This window comes from Antechinus flavipes, chromosome 2, assembly GCF_016432865.1.
Source record: "Antechinus flavipes isolate AdamAnt ecotype Samford, QLD, Australia chromosome 2, AdamAnt_v2, whole genome shotgun sequence".
Classification (NCBI taxonomy): domain Eukaryota; kingdom Metazoa; phylum Chordata; class Mammalia; order Dasyuromorphia; family Dasyuridae; genus Antechinus; species Antechinus flavipes.
Window position 1 is genome coordinate 440,785,941 of NC_067399.1, and position 25,927 is coordinate 440,811,867.

At 39.6% G+C, this 25,927-nt stretch overlaps 1 protein-coding gene across 16 annotated transcripts in view; it reads left to right on the forward strand.

Annotated features, from left to right (window-relative positions):
* Positions 1–10,584, forward strand: part of EPB41L1 (erythrocyte membrane protein band 4.1 like 1) — a 107,088-nt gene extending 96,504 nt beyond the window's left edge. For all 16 annotated transcript variants that reach the window (XM_051979232.1, XM_051979226.1, XM_051979223.1 and 13 more), the window contains 2 exons: positions 609–725; positions 7,339–10,584. In XM_051979232.1, the coding sequence (XP_051835192.1) occupies positions 609–725; positions 7,339–7,347 (126 nt within the window). In that variant the 3' untranslated portion in view covers positions 7,348–10,584. The remainder of the gene's footprint in view (positions 1–608; positions 726–7,338) is intronic.
* Positions 10,585–25,927: the final 15,343 nt, after the last annotated feature.

Sequence of the window (25,927 nt, forward strand, 5' to 3'; positions counted from 1 at the left end):
GGCCTTTTCTAAAGGTGTGCTGGTAAATGTTTAACAACCAGTTCTTGTAGGGAAGAAAGAAAATATTCACAATATGCTTTTAAAGTTTAATCTGCATTATTAACATTTTTTTCCACCTCTTTTTGACATCTAGACAATCAGCAAAATAATACATCACTTCTTTTTTTTTTTATAGCATTTGTCAATTTCTGATGTGTTAACACACTGAAAATTTAAGCCAGTTCAAGGTGGCTCCAGCATCTCTCTTTTTTCTCCCAAAGTTCTTTGATCCCCCGGGGAAAAAAGACATTCATTTAGTAAGATACAGAACTGTCATTTGATAGTACTTACAGGGCACAGTCCTGTGTTGAGCTTTGGCTTGATTGTGGGAAGAGGATGTGGTGGTCCCAATCTGATTAACATAGAAAGGTTTCTGGGGGCTCTGAAGTCTTTGGGTTTGGTTGATGATCTGGTTTCTACCTCAGAGACATGAGCCCCAATTCCTAAATCTTAGCCCTAGCTTCAGTGATGGGATTCATTTCCTTCTTCTCTCCTCCCCCTTTCCTGGTGCATCCTGAAGTCTGGGTCTCTGTGTTCAGATTAGGAGCTGTCCTATCCTTGTGTTACAGGCATTGGCTTTGGCCATCAAGGAGGCCAAACTGCAACACCCCGACATGCTGGTAACCAAAGCCGTTGTATACAGAGAAACAGACCCATCTCCTGAAGAAAGGGACAAGAAGCCACAGGTAATGAATACCCTCTAGAGGCCCTAGAAGAGGCTCTTCCTTTGACTCCTGATCACTCATGTTCAGCTTTGTTGTTGTTAGGCATCTCACTCTCTGTAACCCCATTTTGGGATTTTCTTGGCAGAGAAAGTAGAGTGGTTTGCCATTTCCTTCTCCATCTCATTTTGTAGATGAGGAAGTTGAGGCAAAGTGACTGGTCCAAGTGTCTGAGGCCAGAAGATGAGTTTTCCTGTTTTCTGGCCCTATAGTCTATTGTATCACTTGGCTGCCCCATGTACAGGTAGTATTCCTCAATTCAGAGAAAATCACAGGTATCCTATATCCAGGTATGCATGGATGATCTCAGCCCTAGGAGAATTGCCTTCTGTTAATCCTTTCAATCTTTACAACCTCACTCGAGGTTTCTTCCCCTTAGATAGGCTTCCTGAACTGGGGAGCAACATATGGGATGTCTACATGGTTTTGTAGTTTTTATAGGAATAGAATTAAAGATATATTTTCAGACACAAAAAGGAAAGGGAAAGGGAAGAAGAAAAAATAAAACAGAGTAAGAAAAGGAAAGGAAAGGCTAGAAGTAGTCTCCTTGGTTCTACTCCTACTTCTGCTACTAACTCATCTAGACAAGTTCTGTGCCTCAGTTTCTTCATCTGTAAAATGAAAGAACTGATCTTGATAGCCTCAAAGATCCCTTTCAGTTTTAAATCCTGATACTGAGATTATTCTATCACCTCTATGAAATATATTTTTTGCTCTTCTTCATCTAACATCCCCCCACTGTTGTTGCTTTCTTTTTTCTGTTCCATTCACAGCATGTCTTAGATTCCACCCATCTCCCATTTATTGCCCCCCTCTCCCAACAAACACGTGTACAAGTTCTTTCCAACAAGACTTCCCATTCTGGCATCCTCCCACTGATGCTGCTCCCACCTGTAGATTTGTGACAAATTGATTTTACTTCTAGCTGCCTCTGTTCCTTCTTTGGCATCCAAACCTGTCTTCTTTCCCTCCTCCTTAGGCTGTGTCATCTACCTTCTTTAATTCTTTTATGCTGTCTGCCCACGCAGTGCCACCTTTCTCTTTTAGATCTCATTTTCTAGCAGTGTTGCCCTTTAGGAGTAGCTTTCTTCCCTTTACTCCTTATTCCAGCCTCTGACACTTCTCTCTCCACCTCCCAAGAATCATTTCCCAGCCTAAAGAGGGGTGGTTGTTGTTTTTTGTTCATAGCACTCCATGACTGGACAAAACAAGTTGGGGAAGGTCAGAATCATGAGTTAATTTTCTTCTTTTTGTTTTTTTTTTTGAGAATTTTTTTTTTTAATAATAACTTTTTATTTTCAAAATATATGCAAAGATATTTTTCAACATTCACCCTTGCAAAATCTTATGTTCCAAATTTTTTCTCCTCTTTCCCCTACCCTAGACAGCATGCAATCCAATATATGTTAAATATTGCAGTTTTTAAATATATATTTCTACAATTATCATGTTATGCAAGAAAAGTCAGATCAAAAAGGAAAAAAATGAGAAAGAAAAGAAAAAGTAAGCAAACAATAACAAAAAAAGTGCAAAAACTATGTTGTGATACACATTTAGTCCGTACAGTTCTCTTTCTGGAGGTAGATGGCTTTCTCCATTGAAAGTCTATTAGAATTGGCCTTAATCATCTCAAAGATTGATGAGACAATGATGAGAGATGAGAGAAGAGTCACGTCCATCAGAATTGATCATCACATAATCTTGTTGTTGCTGTGTACATTATTTTCTTGGTTATACTCACTTCACTTAGCATCAATTCATGCAAATCTCTCCAGGCCTTTCTAAAATCATCCTGCTGATCATTTCTTATAGAATAATGATATTTCATAGCATTTATATAGTCATAACTTATTTAGCCATTGTCTAGCTGATGAGCAACCATTCAGTTTCCAGTTCCTTGCCTACAAAAAGGACTGCTACAAATAGTTTTGCACATGTGGGTCCTTTTCTCTTTTTTATGACCTCTCATAAGTCATCATTAGAGAAAGATCAAAGAATAGTAGAAAGAACATTGGGTCAGTCGTCATCAGAAAAGCTGGGACTCACTACTTAATACCTGTGTGATTTCATTTTTCTCCTCTATAAAATGGGGGAAGAATGTGAATCGGATGACCTACTGGTCATCTAACAAATGATACCTAGTAGTATTAAACAAATAGAAATAGATTCGATTGAGCTGCAAATTAACGTAGAAGCCATAAGTTAACATTATGATATATATTTTTTATTTATTTCATTAGATGGGAATGTGGAAATTAAATGGGAAATCAGGAATATGGATTTGATGCCTCTGGTAGATTAGATATAGCCTTGGACTTGGAGGAAGGAACATCTGCCTTCAAATCCTGCCTCTGGAATTTATTTGATGTATGACTCTGGAAGGGCCAATTGATCCCTCTTGTTTCTCACCTGTCAAATGATGGGATTCAACTAAATGACTTCTACTTTTCCCTTCCATCTTTAAATCTATGATCTTTAAGAAGATCTCTAAGAACAGCCTTCTTAGCTCTAAATCCTATGCATTGTCCTAATTGGTTCTGTTAATGCTGGGAGAAAGTGTGGCTTTCTCTTCTCCTCCCAACTTTTTTTTAGTTTATTTTATTTGAAAAAACAGACTAAGAAACAAACAAATAAAAAAAAAAAAAAAAAAGCAAAAGAAATACAAAACAAAAGAGAACATTGTCATGTGCCCAACAGAATATCAGGGATGATTCAAAACATATGACAATGAATTACCAGATCAAGAAAGTACATATATTAATAGAGGAAATTCATGAATGTCTATTTTTTCTTTACTTTCTTGTAAATTGTTCTTTGGTTCTCTGCTTTGGACCTTATTATTTTATTCTTTTTTTCCCTTTCATCCCCACCTCCCTCCCCAAGCAAGCTACAGTTAAGAAAAGATATATCTATGTATACATATGTAGATATATACATATATACACACACTCTCTCTCACATACACTCACACACATGCGTGCATGCGCTCACACGTGCACGCACACACACATCTTAACTATTCCTGCTGTCTTTAAATTCTACTCTATAACTTGCCTAGTTATTAATTAATCCCCCCCCTCCAAGGATCCCTCCCTTGTCTTCTTCCCTCCTCCTTTGCTTCCCCATACTCCCATCCCACCCCACCCCTTTTTTTTCTACCCCCTTTTATTTCTTTATTGACTTTGGAGGTCATCGTGTCTTTGAATGAGCATTCAGATTCTACCCTACTCCAAACACCACTGGCAGAATTGGGATTAAGGTTCCTACAAATAGTTCCTGTTTCTTCCAAACTCAGGTTTTGAAGTCTTTCAAAAGTACTCCTGATGTTTCTACTCCTTTTTTCTTTGGGCATATTAAGGTAGAGGGAATGGTTGCCAGACACCTCTTCCATTGGAGGTATCTGTTACTATGGACACACCTAGTTAGCAACAAGCCAGGGGCAGTGATCAGATTATCTAGAATCAGAATACCATGTTCTCCTGAACATTCTACAAGAGGTGAACCTTTCCACAATGAGAAACTAGACATTAGGAGGAGGGTGAGGCAATGGAGAAAGATTTGAACTAGAAGTCACCTTTTTTTTTTTAAAGTCTCACCTCTGCCCATACACTTTGTGTGTGAACTTAGGCAAAGTTGACATGATGGGGGCCTCAGGTGTCTACTGTGAGAAGGAAGGATCAGGCTCCAAATCCTATGGCTAATTGATTATAATTGATCTTTGAAATCTCTACTGGTGCTGACATTTTTGGGATTATGACATTGATGATAATAATGATGACATGATTTATATTAATAATACAATTCACATCTCTATGATGCCTGAAGGTTAGCAAATCATCTTCCTCAAGAGCATTTCCTCTGTAGTTTGAGAACCTAACTTCAAATCCTGCCCACTGCTCATGAGTTCTTGGCAAGTCACTTAATCAGTTTCCTAATGTGTGGAGTGAGGAGGCTGCTCTGTAATTCCCTTCTAGGTCTTTTCCATAGGATCTATAATCCTTTATGGAGGTAGCAAAAGTATAATTATTCCAGTTTTACAAATGAGGCTCTTTCTGAAGCATCTCAAGTAAAATGATTTGTGCAGGAGCACAAAGTGGCTTGAGTTCTTTATGTTTTAATATTTTCCCCAGTTACATGTAAAATGATTTTTTACATTTGTTTTTGCTTGATCTGAGATCATGATTCTACCTCTGCTTTTTTTACTTTAGCTGAAGTATAATAGATTCTCCTCCAGCCTTTTACCTTTACTGTATCTCTCTGCTTTAAATGTGTTGCTTATAAACAACATATTGTAGGATTCTGGCTTTTAATCAAGTCAGCTATCTGCTTCTGTTTTATTGGAGAGTTTATCCCATTCACATTCACAGTGAAAATTACTAATTCTGTATTTCCCGCCATCTTATTTTTCCCAAATATACTTTTCTCTTTCCTTTTTTCTTTCCTACCTCCCTCAATCAGCGCTCCCCTTTTATAGCCTCTTCTCCCTTTCTTATCCTTTCCCCTTCTACTTCTCTTCTCCCTCTCCCTTTTCCTTTTCTCCTTCTCTATAAGATGAGAAAAGTTTCTCTATCAAACTAAATTGTCTGATATTCTCTCTTTGAGCCAAATCAAATTTTGTATTTGAAGATCAGGTTTTCTATTCAGCTCTGGTTTTCATCAAAAATAAATGAAGTTCCCCAATTTCATTGAATGGCCATCTTTTCCCCTACAAGATAATACTTAATTTTACTGGATAATTGATTCTTGGCTACAATCCAAGCTCCTTATCCTTCAAAATAACATTCCGGGCCCTTCAATCCTTTAAACTGGAAGCTGCTAGATCCTGGATAATCCTGATTATAGCTCCTCAATATTCTAATTGTTTCTTTCTGCCTGCTTGCAGTGTTTTCTCCTTGATTTGATAATTCTGGAATTTACCTTTTCATTTTGGGGTCTCTTTCAGGAGGTGATCAGTGAATTCTTTCAATGGCTATTTTGCTCTTTGGTTGTAGGACACCAGGGCAGTTTTCATTGATGATTTCTTGAAAGATGCTGTTTAGTCTGTTTTTTTATCATGGTTTTCAGGTTGTCCAATAAAAGAGTTTCTCCTGGATTTGTTTTCTAGATCAGTTGTAATTCTGTTGAGGTATTTTACATTTTCTTGTATTTTTTTCTTTCTTTATTTTCTTTTTTGGGGGGTTTTGTTTGACTGGTAGTTGATGCCTCTTTGAGTTATTTACTTCATTTGTTCAATTCTAATTTTTAATGAATTATTTTCCTCAGTTAGCTTTTTTTATCTCCTTTTGTATTTGGCCAGTTGAACTTTTAAATAAGTTGTTTCGTTCATTGGATTTTTTCAGAAATTTTGTTTTTCAAGTTGTTTTCTTTTTCCATTTCACCAAAACTGTCCTTTAAGGAGTGATATTCTTCAGACAGTTTCTGTGTTTCCTTTTCCAGAGTTCTCATTGCCTTTCCCCATTTTTCTTCTAATTCTCTTTTAAAATTCTTTTTGAATTCTTGTAAGAGAATCCAAGAGATGAAGACCAACTTATCTCACCCTTTGAGGATTCATCTGGAGGTCCTTTAGTATTCTCAAGGTTTGAAGTCTGTTCTTCCCTGTTTCCATAAAAGCTATTTATGGCCAGAGCTCTTTTTGGTTTTTTGCTCATTTTTTAAAGGTTGAGGTCTGCTCTTAGGGCAAAGGGGATATTGTTCCAAGCTTCTTCACAGGTGACATGGCTTCACACTGCCTTGAAGCTGGTACTTCCATCTTCCTTCCCATGCTGGGTGTGGCATGTCCAGGTCTTGGTTATTATGCTGGGGTTCAGCTGTACTTATGTTGGTGGTCTCACAGCTAGCCTCCTGATACACTGGTTTCTGAATCAGGGCAGAGTAGCCAATACTGCTTTTATTTTGGCTGAGAGCCTCCCAGTAGATTACACTGTCATGTGGCGGCTTCTCTGCCCTGGATCCCTGGGCTGTACTGGGCCATCTCCCCCACTGACCAATTGAGACGGACCTTTCCTGAAGTTCTTTCAAAATATCTTCTCCTAGAAATTTATTTCACTCATTCATAGAACAATAGTGTTCCATCATAATCACATCCCACAATTAATCCAGCCATTCCACAATTGATGGACATTCCCTCAATTTTCAATCTTTGCCCTGAAAAAAGAGTTCTATAACTATTTTTGTACATAGAAGACCTTTTCCTTTTTCAAAAATCTCTTTTGGGATTCATGCCTAGTTGTGGAGTTGTTAAGTCAAAGGATATGAGTGATTTTATGGTGGCTTAGGTTCTTGACCAGAAGATTTGGAAGAAGAGAGACATCAGAGTCCAAGACCCCCATTTTACAGGTCAGCATACAGAGGTCAAGAGGGATGAAGTGATTTGTATGAAGTCACATAGATCCTGGGGGAACGTGAGCCACCTGAACCTTGTTACTCAACCAAGAAATAGAAGGCCTCAGTTGGGAAGGTGGCAAGAAAATAACCAGAAATGGTTAACTAACTTTGTCTTTTTGTTCCTTTCATTTTTTTTTAAACTTCTTTTCCTTCTGATCTCTGTCTTCTCTTTCCCCTCACACTGAACTATCAGGAATCTTGACCCCTGTGCAAAGAAGTTGGCATCTCTATTCAGACCAACTTGGAGAGCAGTTGAGGAGAGGGCCTTCACACTGGATTCCGCGACTAGACACAGACAACCCAGCTGCAATGTTCCGTCCCTGCTGAGAGACTACAAAGGAAGAGCATATATATGTATAGATATATATAGGCATATATATATATATATACACACACACATACACACACACACACAGCAAACAGAACACAGCCTTGCACTGCTACAGAAGTTGGGGGGAAAGAAATCAAACCAACGGCTAAAGCAAACCAACCAACCTCCTACGTTCGCCTTTGCAGACAAAAAAAATTGATGGGATTTTTAAGAAAAAAAAAATAAAAAAAGGGGAAAAAATGCTACCACGATTAACAGAAATAAAAGCCAGACCCCTCGTGACATCGCAGCTGCACAGCAAGCCACAGGCTCTGCATATTCTATCTCGCGAGGACTCATGTGTGATCCACTCCTTCTTTTCCAACATTTGTCACCCACGTGTATGAGGGGAAATGCTTTGCAACAAAGAAGCTCCCGCAAGAAAAATGTCTGAAAGAAGGAAAGAAGTTCCCCACTGACCAAAGGAAGGAGTTCTTTCTTTCTGGGCCCGACCCTGGGCTCCGTGGCTAGTATCCAGACCCCTCTCTCCGCTCTCCTCCAAACTCATGCTAGTCTTGACGTACTCTCTCACTACCATCGCTCCACAAGTTTCCTCTCTCTTCTCCTTGTCGCCCCCTCACCTCCTGTGTTCCACCCAGGGCTGCCCAGGGAATTGCGGGTGACTCATCATTGGAAATAAAAGAATACTGGAGAGATGAACCCGAAGAGAGGAAAAGTGGATGCTGCGTGTCTGTGGCTTCTCACTACAATGGTGCAGCCCATCGGGGGGATTCATACGGATGTTCTTTTAAGTTATGTATATTATATATAACAGGGAAAAATATTAAAATAAACAGTGCTGGTAAGTATGATGCCGAAGTTTTTAAATTATAATTCTTTGGTTGATGTATTCTGAGGTTCTTAGATCACACTGAAATCCCCCTCCCCAAGAGGCCTAGAGTCTGTGTGCAGGTTCTGTCTTGGTGGCTGAAGGGATCGGTGTCGTGAAACAATGTGTGGTGTTTGTCTTTGGTGGGTTGGGGGGTAGTGAGGGGCAGATCCTGGGGTGGAGGGCAGGGGTTTGGCAAGAAGGCAGCAGAGCCATTGTCCAGAATGTGCCAGTCAAAGGGGCCTCACTATTCTGTGTCCCCATCCCCACCCCACCCTCACTCCTGGCATAGCTGAATTCTAGAGAGGCCTGTTTTTTGCTTTGAGAATGAAGGAAGTGGACGTGGGGCTAACTCGCCTACCCTGGGACCTCAGACTCCTTCCCTAGGGTATAGTTTGGGATCTGGAACCCCTTTTGATGGCCACCTGCCTTTTCCTTCCTGGCCATATTTGTGGCAGGCCATTGGCCCTGATTCTAAGAGCTCAGTAGGGCTTGCTCTGACCCTACCTCCAAGTCTTCCTAAAATTCACAGTCTCCCCTCTCTTCATGTGCCAAAGGATGAGCCAGAGTGGCAGCAAGGTCTGGGGGGGCCCAGACCCAGGACAAGAATTATCATGGATCACAGAGGACTTTAAAGCTCAATCTCAGATTCTTGTTCCCAAACCCCAAGTATGACCGGTGACCTTGGACAATTTATTTAATCTTTCTCTCGGTTTTCTGATCTGTAAAATGAGGCAGTTGGACTAAATCTTTAACTACCCTCCAACCTCTAAATCTAAGCTGAAAATCAAGAGACCTAGATCATTGGTTTCCTGGAAAAAATTCTGGTTCCCCTATCCTCTTCTCTCTGCATCTGAACTCCCAAGCCCAAGAACAGTGGAGGTTCTTCCTGGGCCGGAGCCATCACCACATCTGGTGTCAAGGTTTTCCATTGGCTGCTGGCTAGGGCTCAGTGGAGTCATGGCTAGGGTTATGGGACCCCCTCCAAGTGGGCTGCCACAGGGTAGGGCATTAGGGGAGAAATGCCCCCACTGCACTTTAAACATCTCTCACTCCACTCCCCAAACATATTTAAGTTCTACTGATCCACCTTCACAGAATCTCCGAGCTGGACAAAATCTCAGGCGATCCAGTTGTAATCCTTATCTGAACAGGAATCCCTTCATCATCCCTGACAAACAGGAGTGGTGTGATACATAGGGTGGTGCCATGGCAACTTCGCTGTAGGATTATCCAGGTGTGAGTAGATTCCCTCCAATCCCAATACTAGCCAGGAGGGATAGATGTGCTTCCTTTCTTAGCTCACTTTAGATAATCAGGTCTTGACTTCAGTACCCTATCCCCAACGCTCTAGGTATGGCAAGAGGTCAGAGTGCTACAGGGATCCTTTGGATCCCACAGAGAGGAGGTGTGAAAGAGCCCTTTGTCTGGGCTTCCTTCCCAAGAAACTACCCCTGCCCAAGCTACCTATCTCATGTGCTAATGATTGCTACCCGCTCTATACCCCCATGTTCTGTGATTACCTTTCTGGAGGGCTCTGGGTACATGTGATCACTGGGTGAGTCCATTCATTGGCAAAATCCAGACAGTCCCACCTTTTTCTTCCCCAAAGAGGTGGGAACCAAGGGATCAGGACTTTTTGAGGCAGTGAAGCTGCAAAATAAAGCCATCGGCTCTTAGCCCCCCATGACTCCCATGGAAATGTTAGGCACAGACTTCACCTCTATTTCCTCCCTCTTCCATCCACGTTTTTTTTTTTTTTGCTCCTCTAATCTCAGAAGCCGGGGAAGAGAATAAGATCCCAGTCTTGTCCATCACTCTGTCACACTGGGCAAAAGACTTCTTCCTCTTTGAGCCACGAAAATTGGCAGGGGGATAGATCTGGTAATCCCCTAGACGCCTCCAGTTCTAAGATTCTGTGAAGCCTTCTCTTTTATTTCTCTGGATCCCTTCAGGTTGAGGGTGCGGGAAGTGTCAGTGCCTGTTAAAAATACCGAATCCTGCAAGCACATTCCAAGACTGGCCTGCAATTGCATGAACAACGACACTATAAATAAATTATTTTTTCAGAAGCACCTTTGACCAACCAACTGCGACAGCCTCCTTCTTGTTCCCTCACTAACCCCCACTCCCTTGTGCCCCTCCCTACCCCCTTCCCCCAGTGCTCCGTGCTGTATGCGTGTGTGCTCTCTGTTCTTGTACTCAATAAAAGTGAAATAAATGTGTTTGATTCTGAACCAGATGTGACCCCACCGCCTCTGTCTGTGACTCCAAGGATGCGAGCAGAGCAGGCATCTAAATTAGCAAGCAGTTGTATTTCCAGCAGCCTGGCAGGAGATCAGAAACCCTTTGTGGTGAGGTTTAACTAACTCCCCAAACACACTGGCAGCCAGTGTGAGATTATCGGCAGGATTTAAAGGACGGGCTCACTTCTCTGGAGGCACCTTTCCCTATTCAGAACATTGGAGCAGGAGGGGAAAGGCCCCTAAACTTTCCAGCTCTATGTCCTAAAATCCATGAACTAAGTAAGGCTTATTCTCAGTGGAGGCATTTGAGTTGGGAGAAGGGAGGGAATGAACAGACACATCCACCTCCCTTGATCCCTATTCTTATTTTCACGTGATTCTATAAAGCCTAATTTTTCACTTAGGCACTGCCAGAAGTGAGAGGTGAGCTGCTACCAAGAGAGGAGCAAAAACTCTGCAAGGGAAACAAAAATCCCACTCTGAGCCCCACATTTGATACCAATAAATATGCGTGCAAACAGCTCCAGTCATAGATCATGATGAACCCGAATCAAAAAGCAAAAGCCTGAATTGTGATTGTGGTCCTCTGTACAAAAAGGCATGTGATGCATTTTTTTTTCTTTTAAAGATCAAACTTTATTCAATCTCAACTAAGAAGTTCTCTTAGTTCTTCCTATATCTTATATACTTTTTTTACTGTGTCAGTTACCTGTCACGATTGTCTCTCTTTTTTTTTTAATTAAAGCTTTTGATTTACAAAACATGCATGGGTAATTTTTCAATATTGACCCTTGCAAGACTTTCTGTTCCAAATTTTTCCCTCCTTCCCCCCAATCCCACCCCCTGGATGGCAGGTCATGTGATGCATCTTAAAAAGATTTTTATCAAAAATGGCAAAAACAAGAAAATATTTTGGTGTCCAAATAGGCCTTTCAAAGTAGTATAGCATAGGGGGAAGCGTTCTGAATTTAGAGGCAAAAGATCTGTGTTTAAATTATGGCTAAATCACATTACTCATATGAGTCTAAGCAAGTCATGTAACCTCTCATCCGTTAAGTACTAAATGACCTTGAAGATCCCTTCTAACTCTAAATCTAAAATATTATTATGCTTCTTCCTGGCAAAGAAAGGATCCTGGGCCCCTGAAATCTTATGCTGTGGCAGTTCTTAGAGGGTAGAATCCAGCTCAGTTTTTAATATTCATTTTTGTAAGATTTTGAGTTGCAAATGTAAGAAACAAAATATTTTACCAAGAACTCTACTGACTCACCGATGAATTCGGGAAAAACTTATTTTACATTCTTGCAAGAATGGATAATTCCAAAGAATGAGAATACACCTACAGAAGCCAGGTCAAGCTTTGGTTATGGAGTTTAATTAGCCCTACTTCTCCTGATTGGTCAGGATTCTTTCCAAGTTACCATTCTTACTTATATAGTATATATATATTTTGAGCAAAATGTGACCAGAGCAATTCTTTGGCTCTGAAAGAAGGATAAGAAGTTGGGTTTACACAAATATTGTCAGAAGCAGGTAAGGGGAGAGAGAGGTGAAATATCTTTTGGGATATCACCAATCACTTGTGAGTTGAGGAACTGGTTAGATAACTAAATTCCTAACAAAGGGAATTTAGGGTTAAACTGAGGCAAACCAATTATGTTCAGTGCCAAAACATAAGACTTTTTGAGGGGGTTGTAATCCAACCTAATTGTTATTTAGGTGGTAAATCCGACCAATTGCAACTTTGATTGTATACAATCTAACTACTATTTGGATAGTAAATCGGATCAATTGTATCCAACTGGCTTGTAAATCTGACCAATCTAAACCTTAAAGGGAGGGGTAAAGTTTGCTCCCTCTAAATACTATGTGTCTCATCTGTGGGTACACCCTCCCTTCACTCTCCCCCCTTTCTCCCCATTCTTTTATTTAAGAAAATCACAGAATTAAGGATTTTTTTCTCTCACAATAAAGAGCATTGGTTATAACACTATTCTTGGACCACCTTGCAACTGAGGAAGCAGTGGGCAGTGGCAGCTCTTCCGATTTCCCGATTTCCCAATCCTTCTGAGCTTCATGTAGTCCTTTGATAATAGCACTTTGAGTTCATACTGTTGTTCATGTCTACACTCACCCAATCCTTCCTGGTCCAAGAGGGAAATTCCCCCTCCTTATCACATACCTAGTCCCTGCTCCCAAGAAGCTCACATTCTTCATTTTCAGGGGTTTGCCATAACTTGGATTTCATTCTGGACCACATCCCTAGAAGGTAGGACCATGGAGCTAAACTCTCAATTCCTTCATCCTGCTTGCCTCAGGGATTAATTTTTATCAATTCCTCTGCTAATTACACCGAACTTTGAAGACCTCATCAAATACCCATCCATTTCTCACACAATTTTTTTCCCCTTCCTCCTTTCTTTCCCCCTTTCCCAAGACATCAAGCAATCTGATTATTACAGGTTATACATTTAAGACATTTCCATATTAGTCATGTAGTTAAAGAAAAATCATAACAAAAGGGAAAAACCATGAAAAAAAAAAGGTGAAACTAGTATGCTTCAATCTGCATTCAGTCTCCATAGTTCTCTTTCTGGATGCAAATGCCATTTTCTAACTCATCTATTGGAATTGTTTTAGAACACAGTATTTCTGAGAAGAGCTAATGCTATCATAATTGATCATCACATAATCTTCTTGTTATTGTGTACAATGTTCTCCTGGTTCTACTCACTTCACTCAGCATCAGTTTATGTAAATTTTCCCAGGCTTCAGAAACAGTTTTTTAAAGAATTTAACATTATTCTAAAGCTAAGCACATTCCATCTCAGAGAGAGAAATATTCAAAATGGCATAGTCCCATTATGCCTTCATATATCTCTATGCCCCAAGACAATTTGAGGTAGCATTTATAAGAATCTTGGTCAAAGAAAATGTCATAATATGTTAAAATACAATTTGTGTTAACATTCTATTTCAAGCCTCAAAAAGGACTAACTTAATAATCACTAAGTTCCTTTCTTGACTGAATTCCCCTCAAATATTGAAAGGATCTCTTTCCTTGCAATCAATATAGTAATATTCATTCTGAATGAGAAAAAAGAGACTTTCCTTTGGGGTGGATGGTGGGTGGGAGAGACCGGAAGGCAATGATTTTAAGAAGACTAGAAGTACTTTGTTTAAAGCCTGTCTTGCCACAGTTAATCCATATCCCTAAAAAAAGGCTATTGTTCTTCTACACATTTTCCAATAGAGATCTGAAATCTGAAAAGGGTTTTTAGACTAGAGAAATCTTTACAGAGAAACTAAAAATGATGCTTTTAATATGCTTCCATAAAGGAAAAGCAAACTGTATACAATACAGATCTGGGGGTTTCAGATATAATCCTGTTTATCTGTTCTTGTGTATATGGAAATGTTAACTTTGATGTGTGTTCAGTTCCGATTTTTTTTTAATGAAATTGAAAAAAGAGAGAAATGATAGAAGAAGTGGGAATAACAAAGAGTACATGACTCCAATGTTTTTGGCACTTAGAGATGAAGAATCCATGAGACTTCACCCCCGACTAGATATTAGAATGATGGGATTGGGGTGCAATTCCTAGTTCTAAATAAACATATGACAAATTCACAATGGCCATTCTCTTTAGCAAAAGACAGATTTATTTAGGAGAATAGTTATAGACAAAATGAAGGGATACAATAGACACCAGCAGTGGCAAATATGAAATAGAATTGGGAGAGCATATAGTTATGATGAGGTATGAGAATGTAGTGATTTCTGAGAAACTCTAAGGCTATGGGGCTTTGGGAGTATCATAAACAATACTGGCTGGACGAGAACAATCTATTGGTCAGTAAGCCATAGAATCCAATGATGGGAATTATCTCACCCCTACCACTCTTCAACTGTACCTCTAAACCATAAAATTAGCAGATTAACCTAATCTGTTTCTCTTCCCTATAAAGTTATCTTCTTACTTTCTGCTCTTTGCTAGATTTCCTTAGAACTTTAGCCCCCTTCACTTGACATTACAATTATAATAAATTGTTACCCCTTAACTTGGAGACTGAGTATGTGATTCTTTCACCAAACCTGCAACACTGACCAGAGGATCCTAATCTTGTTGGGGTGTCTTTTGCCTTAACAGACTAACCAGAAAGGTAAGTGCCATTAGAGGGAAGACATTATGAGGAGGAGGAGGAGGAGAGAGAGAGAAACCTCTTAGTGGGTTTAGTCCTGAAAAGAACTCAGCAAAGATCTTCATCATCATATTCAGATATTTTATCAGGGAAATATAGCTTTTGGGATTTCTCAGATGTAAAGGCAAAATCTCAACTGGAAGGGTCAAAGAGCCAGATGGGATTCACCTAGCAGACCAGGTCCGAGACCTGTCTAAAATATGCCAATCAAGATAACCTGGGAAAGCTCACTTCTTTTTTGTATGCAATTATGGTTGATCGAGTTTACATTATGACTGTCTAAATTTATGGTAATAAAACAGTCTGAGAAAGCTAAATTCCCATGTAGGTTGTCTTAAAGGTTGTTATGACTGACTTTAAAGATGCTAACTAGATTGGAGACAGCATGGACTGAACAATAGACTCTTAACTTCACATTATTCCATAGGAACAAGTTAATTTGGGAATTGGTTATATCTGATAACACTCATTTGGGCTTCTTCCTGACTTAAGAGGATGAGGAAGACTGAAGTCAAAAATCACTTGGAAGTTCTAAATCTAAGTAACTCAGAGAATCCATAAACAATAAATGTAAGAAAAAAGAAGTTGGAGAGGGGTGGGGCAGAAGGGGGTAACAAATGTTCTTTCTAATGCAAAGAATATAGGACTTGAAATCAAAAGACCTGGGTCCACCCCACCATCTTTAACACTCATCAGCTGTATACAACCCTTAGCAAATCACTTCACCTGCTCTGAACCTTGGTTTCCTCATATGTAAAATGTGGATAAAGTCATAATCAATTTTGGAAGGGTTTTGGAAAAATGGAGACACTTATACATTATTGGTGGAGTTGTGTTTCACCTACTCTGAAAAAAAAAAGATTCAGAATTATGCTTAGAAAGAGATTAAACATCCATTTCTTTTGCCCTGGATATTCCACAGTTAGGCAAGTGCTCCAAAGAGTAAATTATAAAAAAGAAAAGTTCTATATCCACCAAAATATTCATGGCAGCACTTTTCATACGAGCAAAGAACTAGAAACAAATGCTCAGAGACTAGGGAGCTGCCAAGCAAGTTATGGTTCATAAATATAATGGAATATTACCATCGCTTTGTAAGACATGATAAATATGAAAACAGACAAGTGTAGAAAGCACACAGTGATAATAATGTGAAGGCAAAGAACAACATGAACAAAACAATCAAAATGAATATTGTGAAGTTATAGGGATCAAGCAGGGCCTCAAAGATGGGATGAGAATTATGGGATACAGCTTTTAGGGGAAATATAGCAGGGATCCTGAGGTTCCCTCGTGTTATTGTTCTAACAATCTGTCAATGATTTTAGTCTTCTGGCCTTAGGACAGCCCTACAAACAGTGCTGAGAGATCAATAATCTGTTGGTCAGTGATGGCTCAGTATTCCTGAGAATACTGAATAGACAACATCTCAAAGTCCTGTAAGCCACAAAATTAGCAAATAAGTAACATGAAGCTTTGGTCTCTCTAACTTTGTTCTATAAAGTTATCTTTTTTCTCCTGGTTCTTTGCTAAATCCTTTTGGAACTGAGCCTGCTTCAATTGGCATTATGATAACAATAAACTTTGTCTCTGGACTTGGAGATGGGTTCAAGCCTGCAAATTCTTTTGAGATACCTCATAATACCGGTCTGTGACCCCAAACTTTTGGGGTCTCCTTTGAACCCCAACAAGAAGGTATCTCCCCAACTTCTTAGAATTGGTGAGGTATTCTGGGGTGGAACACTAGATGTGATTGGTTCATTTGGCTGGACTTTTTATTCAACCACACCCCTTTCTGTCATAAGGGATGGCTCTCTTAGAGATAAATGGGGAAAGATACATGGGGAAATATAAGTGGTGTGAAAACAAAAGAGAGCCCACATTCATCTAGCACTTTGAGGTTTGCAAAGCAATTTACTAAGAGGTCCCTCACCAGCTAGCAAGACATCATCCATATATGGTATCTTCAATTATAGCAAATGGAGAAGTTTTGAATGCTGTGGATAAGTTCACTTACCTTGGCAGTATACAGACGAATTGATAATGAGGTTGATTCAAACATTGCCAGAGCTAGCCCTGTTTGAGGCTCTGAAGGAAAAGTGTGGAAAGAGGAGGTCTTAGAGTGACTTTCAAACTAAAGGTCTACAGGGCCATTGTGCTGATCTCATTGTTGCATGCTTGTGAAATTGGAACAGTCTACCACCACCATACCAGGAAACTGAACCGCTTCCATATAAATTGTCTTGGGGAGATTCCAAAGATCCCCTAGCAACTTAAGGTACCAGACACTCAGGTCCTTTCTTGAGCTGAACTGTCAAGCATTCGAACTTTACTGCAAAGAGTATAACTCCAAAGGACTAGCCACATACTCTAAATGACAAAGGTAAATTTGCCTTTTTTTAAATGGAAAGTTCGAACAAGGCAAGCACTCCCATGATGGTCAGAAGAAGCAGTACAAGGACACTCTTGAGGTCTCTCTGAAGAAATTTCATGGGAGACATTGGCACAGGATGACTCAGCATGGCATGTCTACATTAAACAAGGTACTCTATGAGCAAAGCAGACTTGAAGTAGCACAAAAGAAATGTGAGGTATGCAAATCCAGAGACACTTCCATCCCAAGTGCTCTCTAATAGATTACTCATGTCTGACCTATGGTAAGTAGAGCCTTCCAAATTCGTATTGGACTGATCAGCCACAGTCAACTGTTCCCTGGCCCAACATCATGATGACATTGATCCTCTTCCAAAACAAAAGACAAACAACAACAAAATGTATTATCTTATTTGTTTCTCATATTATCCCCAATTTCCATTGGAGAAAACTGAGACTGAGATGTTTATACAACAGGTTTATACAACTAATGAGCATTTGAGGCAGTATTTAAACTCAGGTCTTCCTCACTCTAAATCCAATGTTATGTTTGCTGAACACACATATACATTTATATATATTCATACAAATAGATACACATACATATAGGTGAACATGTATAATTTAATACATATGTAATAAGGAGGTCTCAGAGGTAGAGCGAACCCACACAAAGCCAAGTGCTCACTGTGGCAAGGGGCTGTCCACCACCACTTCTGCCAGTAGCAGGGTGATGGGATTCAAAGGAAAACCCAGAAAGGTTGGGTTCCAGTGTCATGAGGTGTCTCAAAAGAATCTGCAGGCTTGGACCCATCTCCAAGTCAAGGAACAAAGTTTATTATAATTGTAACGCCAGTTAAAGTGGGATAAGTTCCAAAAGAATTTAGCAAAGAACCAGGAGCAAGAAGATAAATGTACAGGAAAAAGTTGAGAGACCAGGTGCTTCATATCATTGATATGTTCATTTTATGGCTTGCAGCTGGATTAAGGAGTGGGCTGGTATGCACCTTATTATTATCTCTGAAACTTCGTTATCACTGACCAACAGATTGTTATCTAACAAAGTTGTGGAACTACAGCACTCCCAAGGCCAGGGGACTTCGGGGTTATCACTACATCTACCCTAAAAGCTAGGGGAAGAAATATATCATTTTTAACTACATCACTCCCAAAGCCAGATGGTCTTAGGGCTATTGCTACATTTCCCTTAGAAGCTGCACCCCATCAAGGGGACTGTCCTTGTGTGGTTTAAAGGGACAGGGACTAGCCATCTCCATCTAACCCTCTTCTCCCTGTCCCCCCACATTCCCCTATACACTTTCTCCAAGGGAGATTTTCATTCTTGTCATCAAAAGGAAGGGGAAGTTGGGACTGAAGGCCATTCTGCTCTCTTCATAGAGAGGAGATATCAGACCAGAAGTATATCCAACTGCTCCTTTAGATATTATTGAGAAACAAAATATCTTACCAAGAACTCCACTGACTCACTGATGAATGCAGGAAAGATTTTACATTCTTGCAAGAATGGGTGCCTGGTTGAGTAGACATACCTTTGAAACTCCAAAGACAGGATTTTATTTCCTATGCTGAAGGGCAAGTTCCTCCCCCATTAATTCCCCATTAATTGGATGTTACAGAAGTTACATGAAGTGAATCTCCATCCCTCATTACGTAGCTAGTCCCTGCTCCCAGGGAGTTTACATTCAGGAAAGAGGAAGGTACCAGAGGAGTGCTAAAGGCAGAGAACAAAAAATTCTTTACAAATCTCAGGCTACCGCCCCTGATTACAAAAGTCAGTCCCTGCTCCCAAGGAGCTTACATTCTTTTGGGGGAAGATAGCTAACCTCCACCCTTGATTATTCCTTGATGTCCTTGTGTTACTGAAACCGTGTTTCAGTTTTCTAATTTAGGTTTCATTTCTCCGTTTTAATTTTCCTGACTGTGGAAACCAAAATTCCTCATCCATTCCTCACATTAGTTTAGGGGAAATGTTTGGGTTCAAGCTAATTTCTGATTGCTGTCATTATTGGAAGAAGGTGGATCCCAAGCTTTATATCTAAGACTTGATCACTTTCCCATTGAATGCCAATTCCACAATGTACAATACACACATAGCACATAGCTTTCCAAGGGGAAATTCCCTGAAGTCTCTAGTGTAGCAAGCAAGACATAGAGACACAGTGACAGTTAACTCCTCTCTTGTCTTCCTATGTCTTTTTCTTCAGCAACTTGAAGTGAGGTGAGCCTCTTCGTCTCTTTTTTTAAAGCTGGAAGCCAGAAGCACCTGAAGTGACTAGAAGCTTGAAGAAAATTCAAAGAAGACTTGCATAAGAACCAAAGCATTCTCTCTCTCTCTCTCTCTCTCTCTCTCTCTCTCTCTCTCTCTCTCTCTCTCTCTCTCTCTCTCTCTCTCTCTCTCTCTCTGTCTGTCTCTCTGTTTCTCTCTCTCTCTCTTCTGTTTCTCTGTCTCTCTGTTTCTCTCTCTCTCTCTCTCTCTCTGTGTTTCTCTCTCTCTCTCTCTGTTTCTCTCTCTCTCTCTCTCTCTCTCTCTTTCTCTCTCTCTCTCTCTCTCTCTCTCTCTCTCTCTCTCCCTTCTCCCTTCCTCCCTCTCTCTTTCCCTGTTCCTCTCCCTTCCTTTCTCGCCCTTCCTTCTTCCTTCTCTCCCTCCCTTCCTCCCTTTCTCCCATTCTCTGTCTCTCTCTTTCCTTCCCTTCCTTCCTCCCTCCCTCCTTCCCTCTTTCTCTCTCTCCTTCTGTCTCTCTTTTTCTTTCTCTGTCTCTCTGTCTCTTAATAGATTAGATAGATCTAGATCTAGATTTTCCCCCCTTTCTTTTTCTCTCTATATAAATATAGATTGTTATTATTTGTCTTTCCTTTTTTTGTCTTTCTTTCTTGAAGAGGATCAATGACATTAGGAGGGAAAAGTCTGGACTTGCAAGCGAATTGGATTTAAGTGAGGCAGAATCGTGCAGTCATCAATCTCAGTCTCTCCTCCAGGATGGCAGTGGCCCTGAATGCAGTAGAAGACCATGATTTTTTTTAAAGTTAGTCTTTTCAATATCTCAGTTTGTCTGAGGCAACACTCATTCAGTGATCAAAGAATAGGTAAGAATTCAGACATAGATATAGATGTAGCTAGATTCTTCTTTTCTCTTTCTCTCTGTCTCTGTCTCTCCCCCCAGTGTCACTCAGGACAGGGTCTTTATTTTCACAAATAGGAAAAAGAGTTCCACACCAAAGAGATTTGGGACAGGGGTTATACATATACTACTTCTCTCTCATAGCATTATCAAAAGAGATGTATTTAAAACTCCATAGAAATTTGAGCTTTGTTGATAAGTGTATTTCTAACATGGAAATATCTTTCCCTCTTGGAATTCCTCAGGCCATTCTGTTAGAGTACACACTTAATCATGTTCTAAGTAAGTTTATGTGTGAATTAGTGTGGGGAAGGCAAGATGTTCTATGGAGCATGTATGAGGATGAGTTTGGCTCCTAGCCCCCTTCTAATGAATCACCTTTGCTCTGGTCCTTTGCTAAAGGACATTTGCAACAAATGGTTTCTTGTTGAATCAGGTATTCTGTGTCCCCTTAAAAAATGACCTCTCTGCTACACTGTTAGTTATTTGTGTAAATGTCTGTAAGTTTCTTAAGTGCAGGAATTACTGCATTTTTCATTTTTATTATCCCAAAGATTAAGAAAGTAGGTTGCTACTTGACCAAAGTTTGTTGAATTTAAAGGCCAGGAGAGTGACAGTAATCTTCTGTTCTGTGGCTTTGGGCCAAGACTTTGCTACACCAGGATGGAACCTTTTATAAGCTAAATTCATTAGCAGGAATTGCAGAGAGGATCATTTAGATTTTCTTCTAAATATGAGATCCCCTTTTTATTGGCCTCATTGGAGTTAATAATAAATTTATAAAAGGGGAAAAACACATTTCCATACCAAAGGAAATGTAAGTGATAAAATGCATGAGCCAGGAAAGGAATATTCCTGTTAGTGAATTAGAGTTAGGTCCTCTGTGCTTCACCACTGACTGGACAACTACTCTCTGCTTCAGAGATTAGTCAGCTTTAACATTTCAACCCTCCTCATTACTTCTTTTTATAATGGCTTTTCAGGAAGGACAGGACAGGTATAAGGCATTTTAAAGAACATGAAGAGGATGGATTTTATAGATTTAGGAATATGGAGGTCCCTTTCTTTTTCTGGTCCTCAGTTTCCCCATCTGCAAAAATGATAGTTTTGGATTCAATTTCTCTAAGGAATTTTTCAGTTCTGGAATTTCAAATCAATGTCTTTCTTTGATTCCAGAAGATGCAAGTATATAGACGTATAAGGGCCTTCCAATGTATTCATTTTAGGAAAAAAAATAAATAGCGCTAAATTTGATCTTGATTTTGCCTGGAAGAATGAAGCAAAATGTCTCTTACTTTTGGGGTTTTTTGTAAAAACCAGTTTGATACACTTCTCCTCTAGACTGGGATATTTTGGTTTCATACATCTCTTCAGTACCTTTTGCTTATTTCTGCAATCAGTCTTTATGAGTTGCCCTTTTTTAAAAATTATTGTTCATTTTTTTTTAGTCCTGTCCAACTCTTGGCTTTTTACTGGGTTTTCTTGGCAAAGGCACTGGAGCGATTTGCCATTTCATTCTCCAACTCATTTGAAAGATGAAAAAACTAAGGCAAACAAGGTTAAGTGACTTGCTCATGGTCACACAGCTAGTAAGTGTCTGAGGCCAGATTTGAACTCAAAAAAGATGAGTTTTCTAGACTCCCAGCTCACTACTCTGTCTATTCTGCCACCTACCTGCCCCTGTGAATTGCCAAAAGGGACTGAAAATCACTTTTAGGACTTGTCCTATACCTTTGTGGGCCTATCCTGTACCTTCTCTGAATCCTAGTCTTTAAAATTCTAAAGTGGGAAAGGATCCTTCTATTTATAACTGCCATTTAACTTGCGGCACATCACTTAACCTTACAGAATTACAGAATTGGAAGAGTCCTTAACCTGTACCCAAACAGGAAGCTCCTTTTATCGCCAAAAAACTATCTGCCAATGCATGAAGACCTCCAGTAAAAATCAGTGAATATCTCTTAGAGCTGCCCATTTCACTTAACTATTCTCAACTTTAGTTTCCTCATTTGTAAAATGAGAACCCTACAATGTATAAAGCCTATCTCATGAACTTGTGAGAGTAATATGAGATAATACATGTCCAAATGGCAATATTGTATAGTGAATAAGGCACTCAACTTGAAATCAGGAGGACCTAGGTTCAAACCCTACTTTAGTCACATACTACCTGAGTGACCCTGGGTAAATCACTTAATTTACTTCTTTTTTTTTTTTATTAAGATGAAATTTATTAAGGATAAGAATAAAGACCTGACATGTTAAAATGAATAAATTATTGACCAGATATGAATTGCACTGGATTATCTCTGAGACCCCTTCTAATTCAGAAATTCTTTTTTTAAAATAACTTTTTATTGACAGAACATATGCATGGGTTATTTTTTACAACATTATCCCTTCTGCTCCGACTTTTCCCCTCCCTCCCTCCACCCCCTCCTCTAGATGGCAAGCAGTCCTATACATGTTACATATGCCACAGTATATCCTAGATACAATATATGTATGCAGAATCAAACAGTTCTCTTGTGGCACAGGAAGAGTTGGATTCAGAAGGTAAAAATAACCCGAGAAGAAAAACGAAAATGCAAACAGTTCACACTCATTTCCCAGTGTTCTTTCTCTGGGTGTAGCTGATTCTGTCCATCATTCATCAATTGGAACTGAATTAGATCTTCTCTTTGTGGAGGAAATCCACTTCCATCAGAATACATCCTCATACAGTATCGTTGTTGAGGTATATAATGATCTCTGGGTTCTGCTCATTTCACTCAGCATCAGTTCATGTAAGTCTCTCCAGGCCTCTCTGTATTCATCCTGCTGGTCATTCCTTACAGAACAATAATATTCCATAACATTCATATACCACAATTTACCCAACCATTCTCCAATTGATGGGCATCCATTCATTTTCCAGCTTCTAGCCACTACAAACAGGGCTGCCACAAACATTTTGGCACATACAGGTCCCTTTCCCTTCTTTAGTATCTCTTTGGGATATAAGCCCAGTAGTAGCACTGCTGGATCAAAGGGTATGCACAGTTTGATAACTTTTTGGGCATAATTCCAGATTGCTCTCCAGAATGGTTGGATTCGTTCACAACTCCACCAACAATGCATCAGTGTCCCAGTTTTCCTGCATCCCCTCCAACATTCATCATTATTTTTTCCTGTCATCTTAGCCAATCTGACAGGTGTGTAGTGGTATCTCAGAGTTGTCTTAATGTGCATTTCTCTGATCAATAGTGTAAATCACTTAATTTTCAAACATTTACTAAGCGTTTACTGTGCATAGCACATTGTGTTAAGTACTAGAAGGTGATGCAAAATTTAAACAAAACATTGTACCTGCTCATGGACTCATGGTCTAAGGGGAGCAAGAGACAAAAGAATATACAGGTCATGGGATAATTTCAGGAATCAATAACACACAGAGAAAGGTTAGCTTTGGCAAGGGGAAGGGACATCCTGAGATGAAGATGAGAGAATATACTTATCTTGAGAGTGGAACAAGAGAGAAAACTTATAAAAATGTCATAGAATCACAGAGTTGAAGCTATAGAGGCCTTTAAAGGTCATCAAGGCCAAACTCTCCTTTTAAAGATAAAGAAATTAAGATATAGAATGATTAAATAACTTGTCTATGGTCACACAGCTAATAAGTAACAGAGGCAGGATTTAAAGGCAGGTCTTCTTAATTCTGACTCCAGAGCCCTCTTACTTCCAGGAACAAATATAAAATCCTGTTTTGACCTTTAAAGCCCTACATAACCTGGGGGATAAATATAGACAAGGTAACTCAACTGGACAAAGGAAGGAAGAAAAGATTCAAACATAGAGGACAGTGCTTAATTAAACTGGGGGATTACAGGGTCAAGTCAGTGAGGGGAAGAAAAGGAGACCAGATCAAGAGTAATGTTCTGGGAGACCAGGAAGGGGTAGAGGGACTTGGGACAGGAAATCATGGCAAGGATAAAGAACAAATTTAGGAGAAGATAGATAGGCAGAGGGGAAAGAGATTTCGAATTCTTAAATTCTCTTCTCTGATCATAATCTTAAAGGTGCAGGGGGTAAATTGGGTTGAATAAAAAATTTAAGGTGTAACTACTCCTATGGTTGGCTGAAGCAGAGAGATAACAGAGGCATCAAAGTGATTAATGAACTGAGAGGCCATAGTGATAGGTCTTTAAGTATGAATATTAACATGCTGAATATGAGGGCAGTGGCTAGAGTGGAAAGGAAGACTATGAACAATCTATTCATTCTCTCTCTCTCTCTCTCTCTCTCTCTCTCTCTCTCTCTCTCTTTTTAACAGATGAGAAAACCAAGGCACAGTAAGGTTAATGACTTGCTTAGTGCTCTATAAATCATATCTGAGGTAGAATTCGAACTGAGACCTTCCTGACTCTAAATCCAATGCTATAACTACCATGCCACCTAGAGGCTACTTACAGACTCCGTGTTCTTTAAGTGAGGACCAGGGTGATCAAGTGATAGCAGCAGTATACGAGTCTAGAAGCAGTAAGAAGGAACGAGGAATAAGCTGACTCATCCCATTCCAGAATTCCTGAGGCCATGAAGATTGCTGGCCAGACTTACAGCAGGCTGGCCAGAGCTGGTATCTTTTGGGAAAAGCCAGGATTCAGAAAATGGAAGGAGTATACCAGACAGAGGTATAGGATGAAGATTTTGTAATAGATGCTTCATTTTGCAGGTGAAGAAACTGAAGGCCAGAGTGATGAAACCCGAAGTCCCACAAGTAGTAAGTGAGCAGATAAAGTTTAAACCTGGGTCCTGTGACTTCAACTCCACTGCTTTTTTCACTAAATCATGCTGCCTCTAAGTTACTTGGTAATGACAGAAAGGATTTTTTGCCTAGTCAGACAGTAGTCCCAATTTAATTTTCTGTTTAGTTCTGTTTTTTTAATAGAAATGATTGAAAATCTTATTTCACTGAAGCTCCATCACTTCCCCTGAAAGATGTTCTGAATTTTGCTGGGTAGTTAATTTTTAATTGTAACCCCAAGTCATTTGCCTTCCAGAATATGGTATTCCAGGCCCTCCAATCCTTTATTGTAGAAGCTGCCAGATCCTGAGTGTTGCTTCTTGGTATTTGAATTGTTTTGGTCTGGCAGTTTGCTATTTTTTTCCCTTGAAATTGTAGTTTTGGAGTTTTGCAACAATATTCCTTGGGTTTTCCTTGTGGGATCTCTTTCTGAGAGTGATCGATGGATTCAGTCAGTATTTCTCTCTCTGTTTCTAGAATATTGGGGCTCTTTTTTTGGTCATGACTTTCAGATAAGCCATTAATTTTTTTTATTATAGCTTTTTATTTACAAGATATATGCATAGGTAATATTTCAGCATTAATAGTTGCAAAACCTTTTGTTCCAATTTTTCCCCTCCTTCCCCCCACCGTCTCCCCCAGATAGCTGGTTGACCAATACATATTAAATATGTTGAAGTAGATGTTAAATACAATATATGTATACATGTCCAAACAATTATTTTGCTGTATAAAAAGAATCGGACTTTGAAATAGTGTACTATTAGCTGGTGAAGGAAATCAAAAATGCAGGCGGACAAAAATAGAGGGATTGGGAATTCTATGTGGTGGTTCA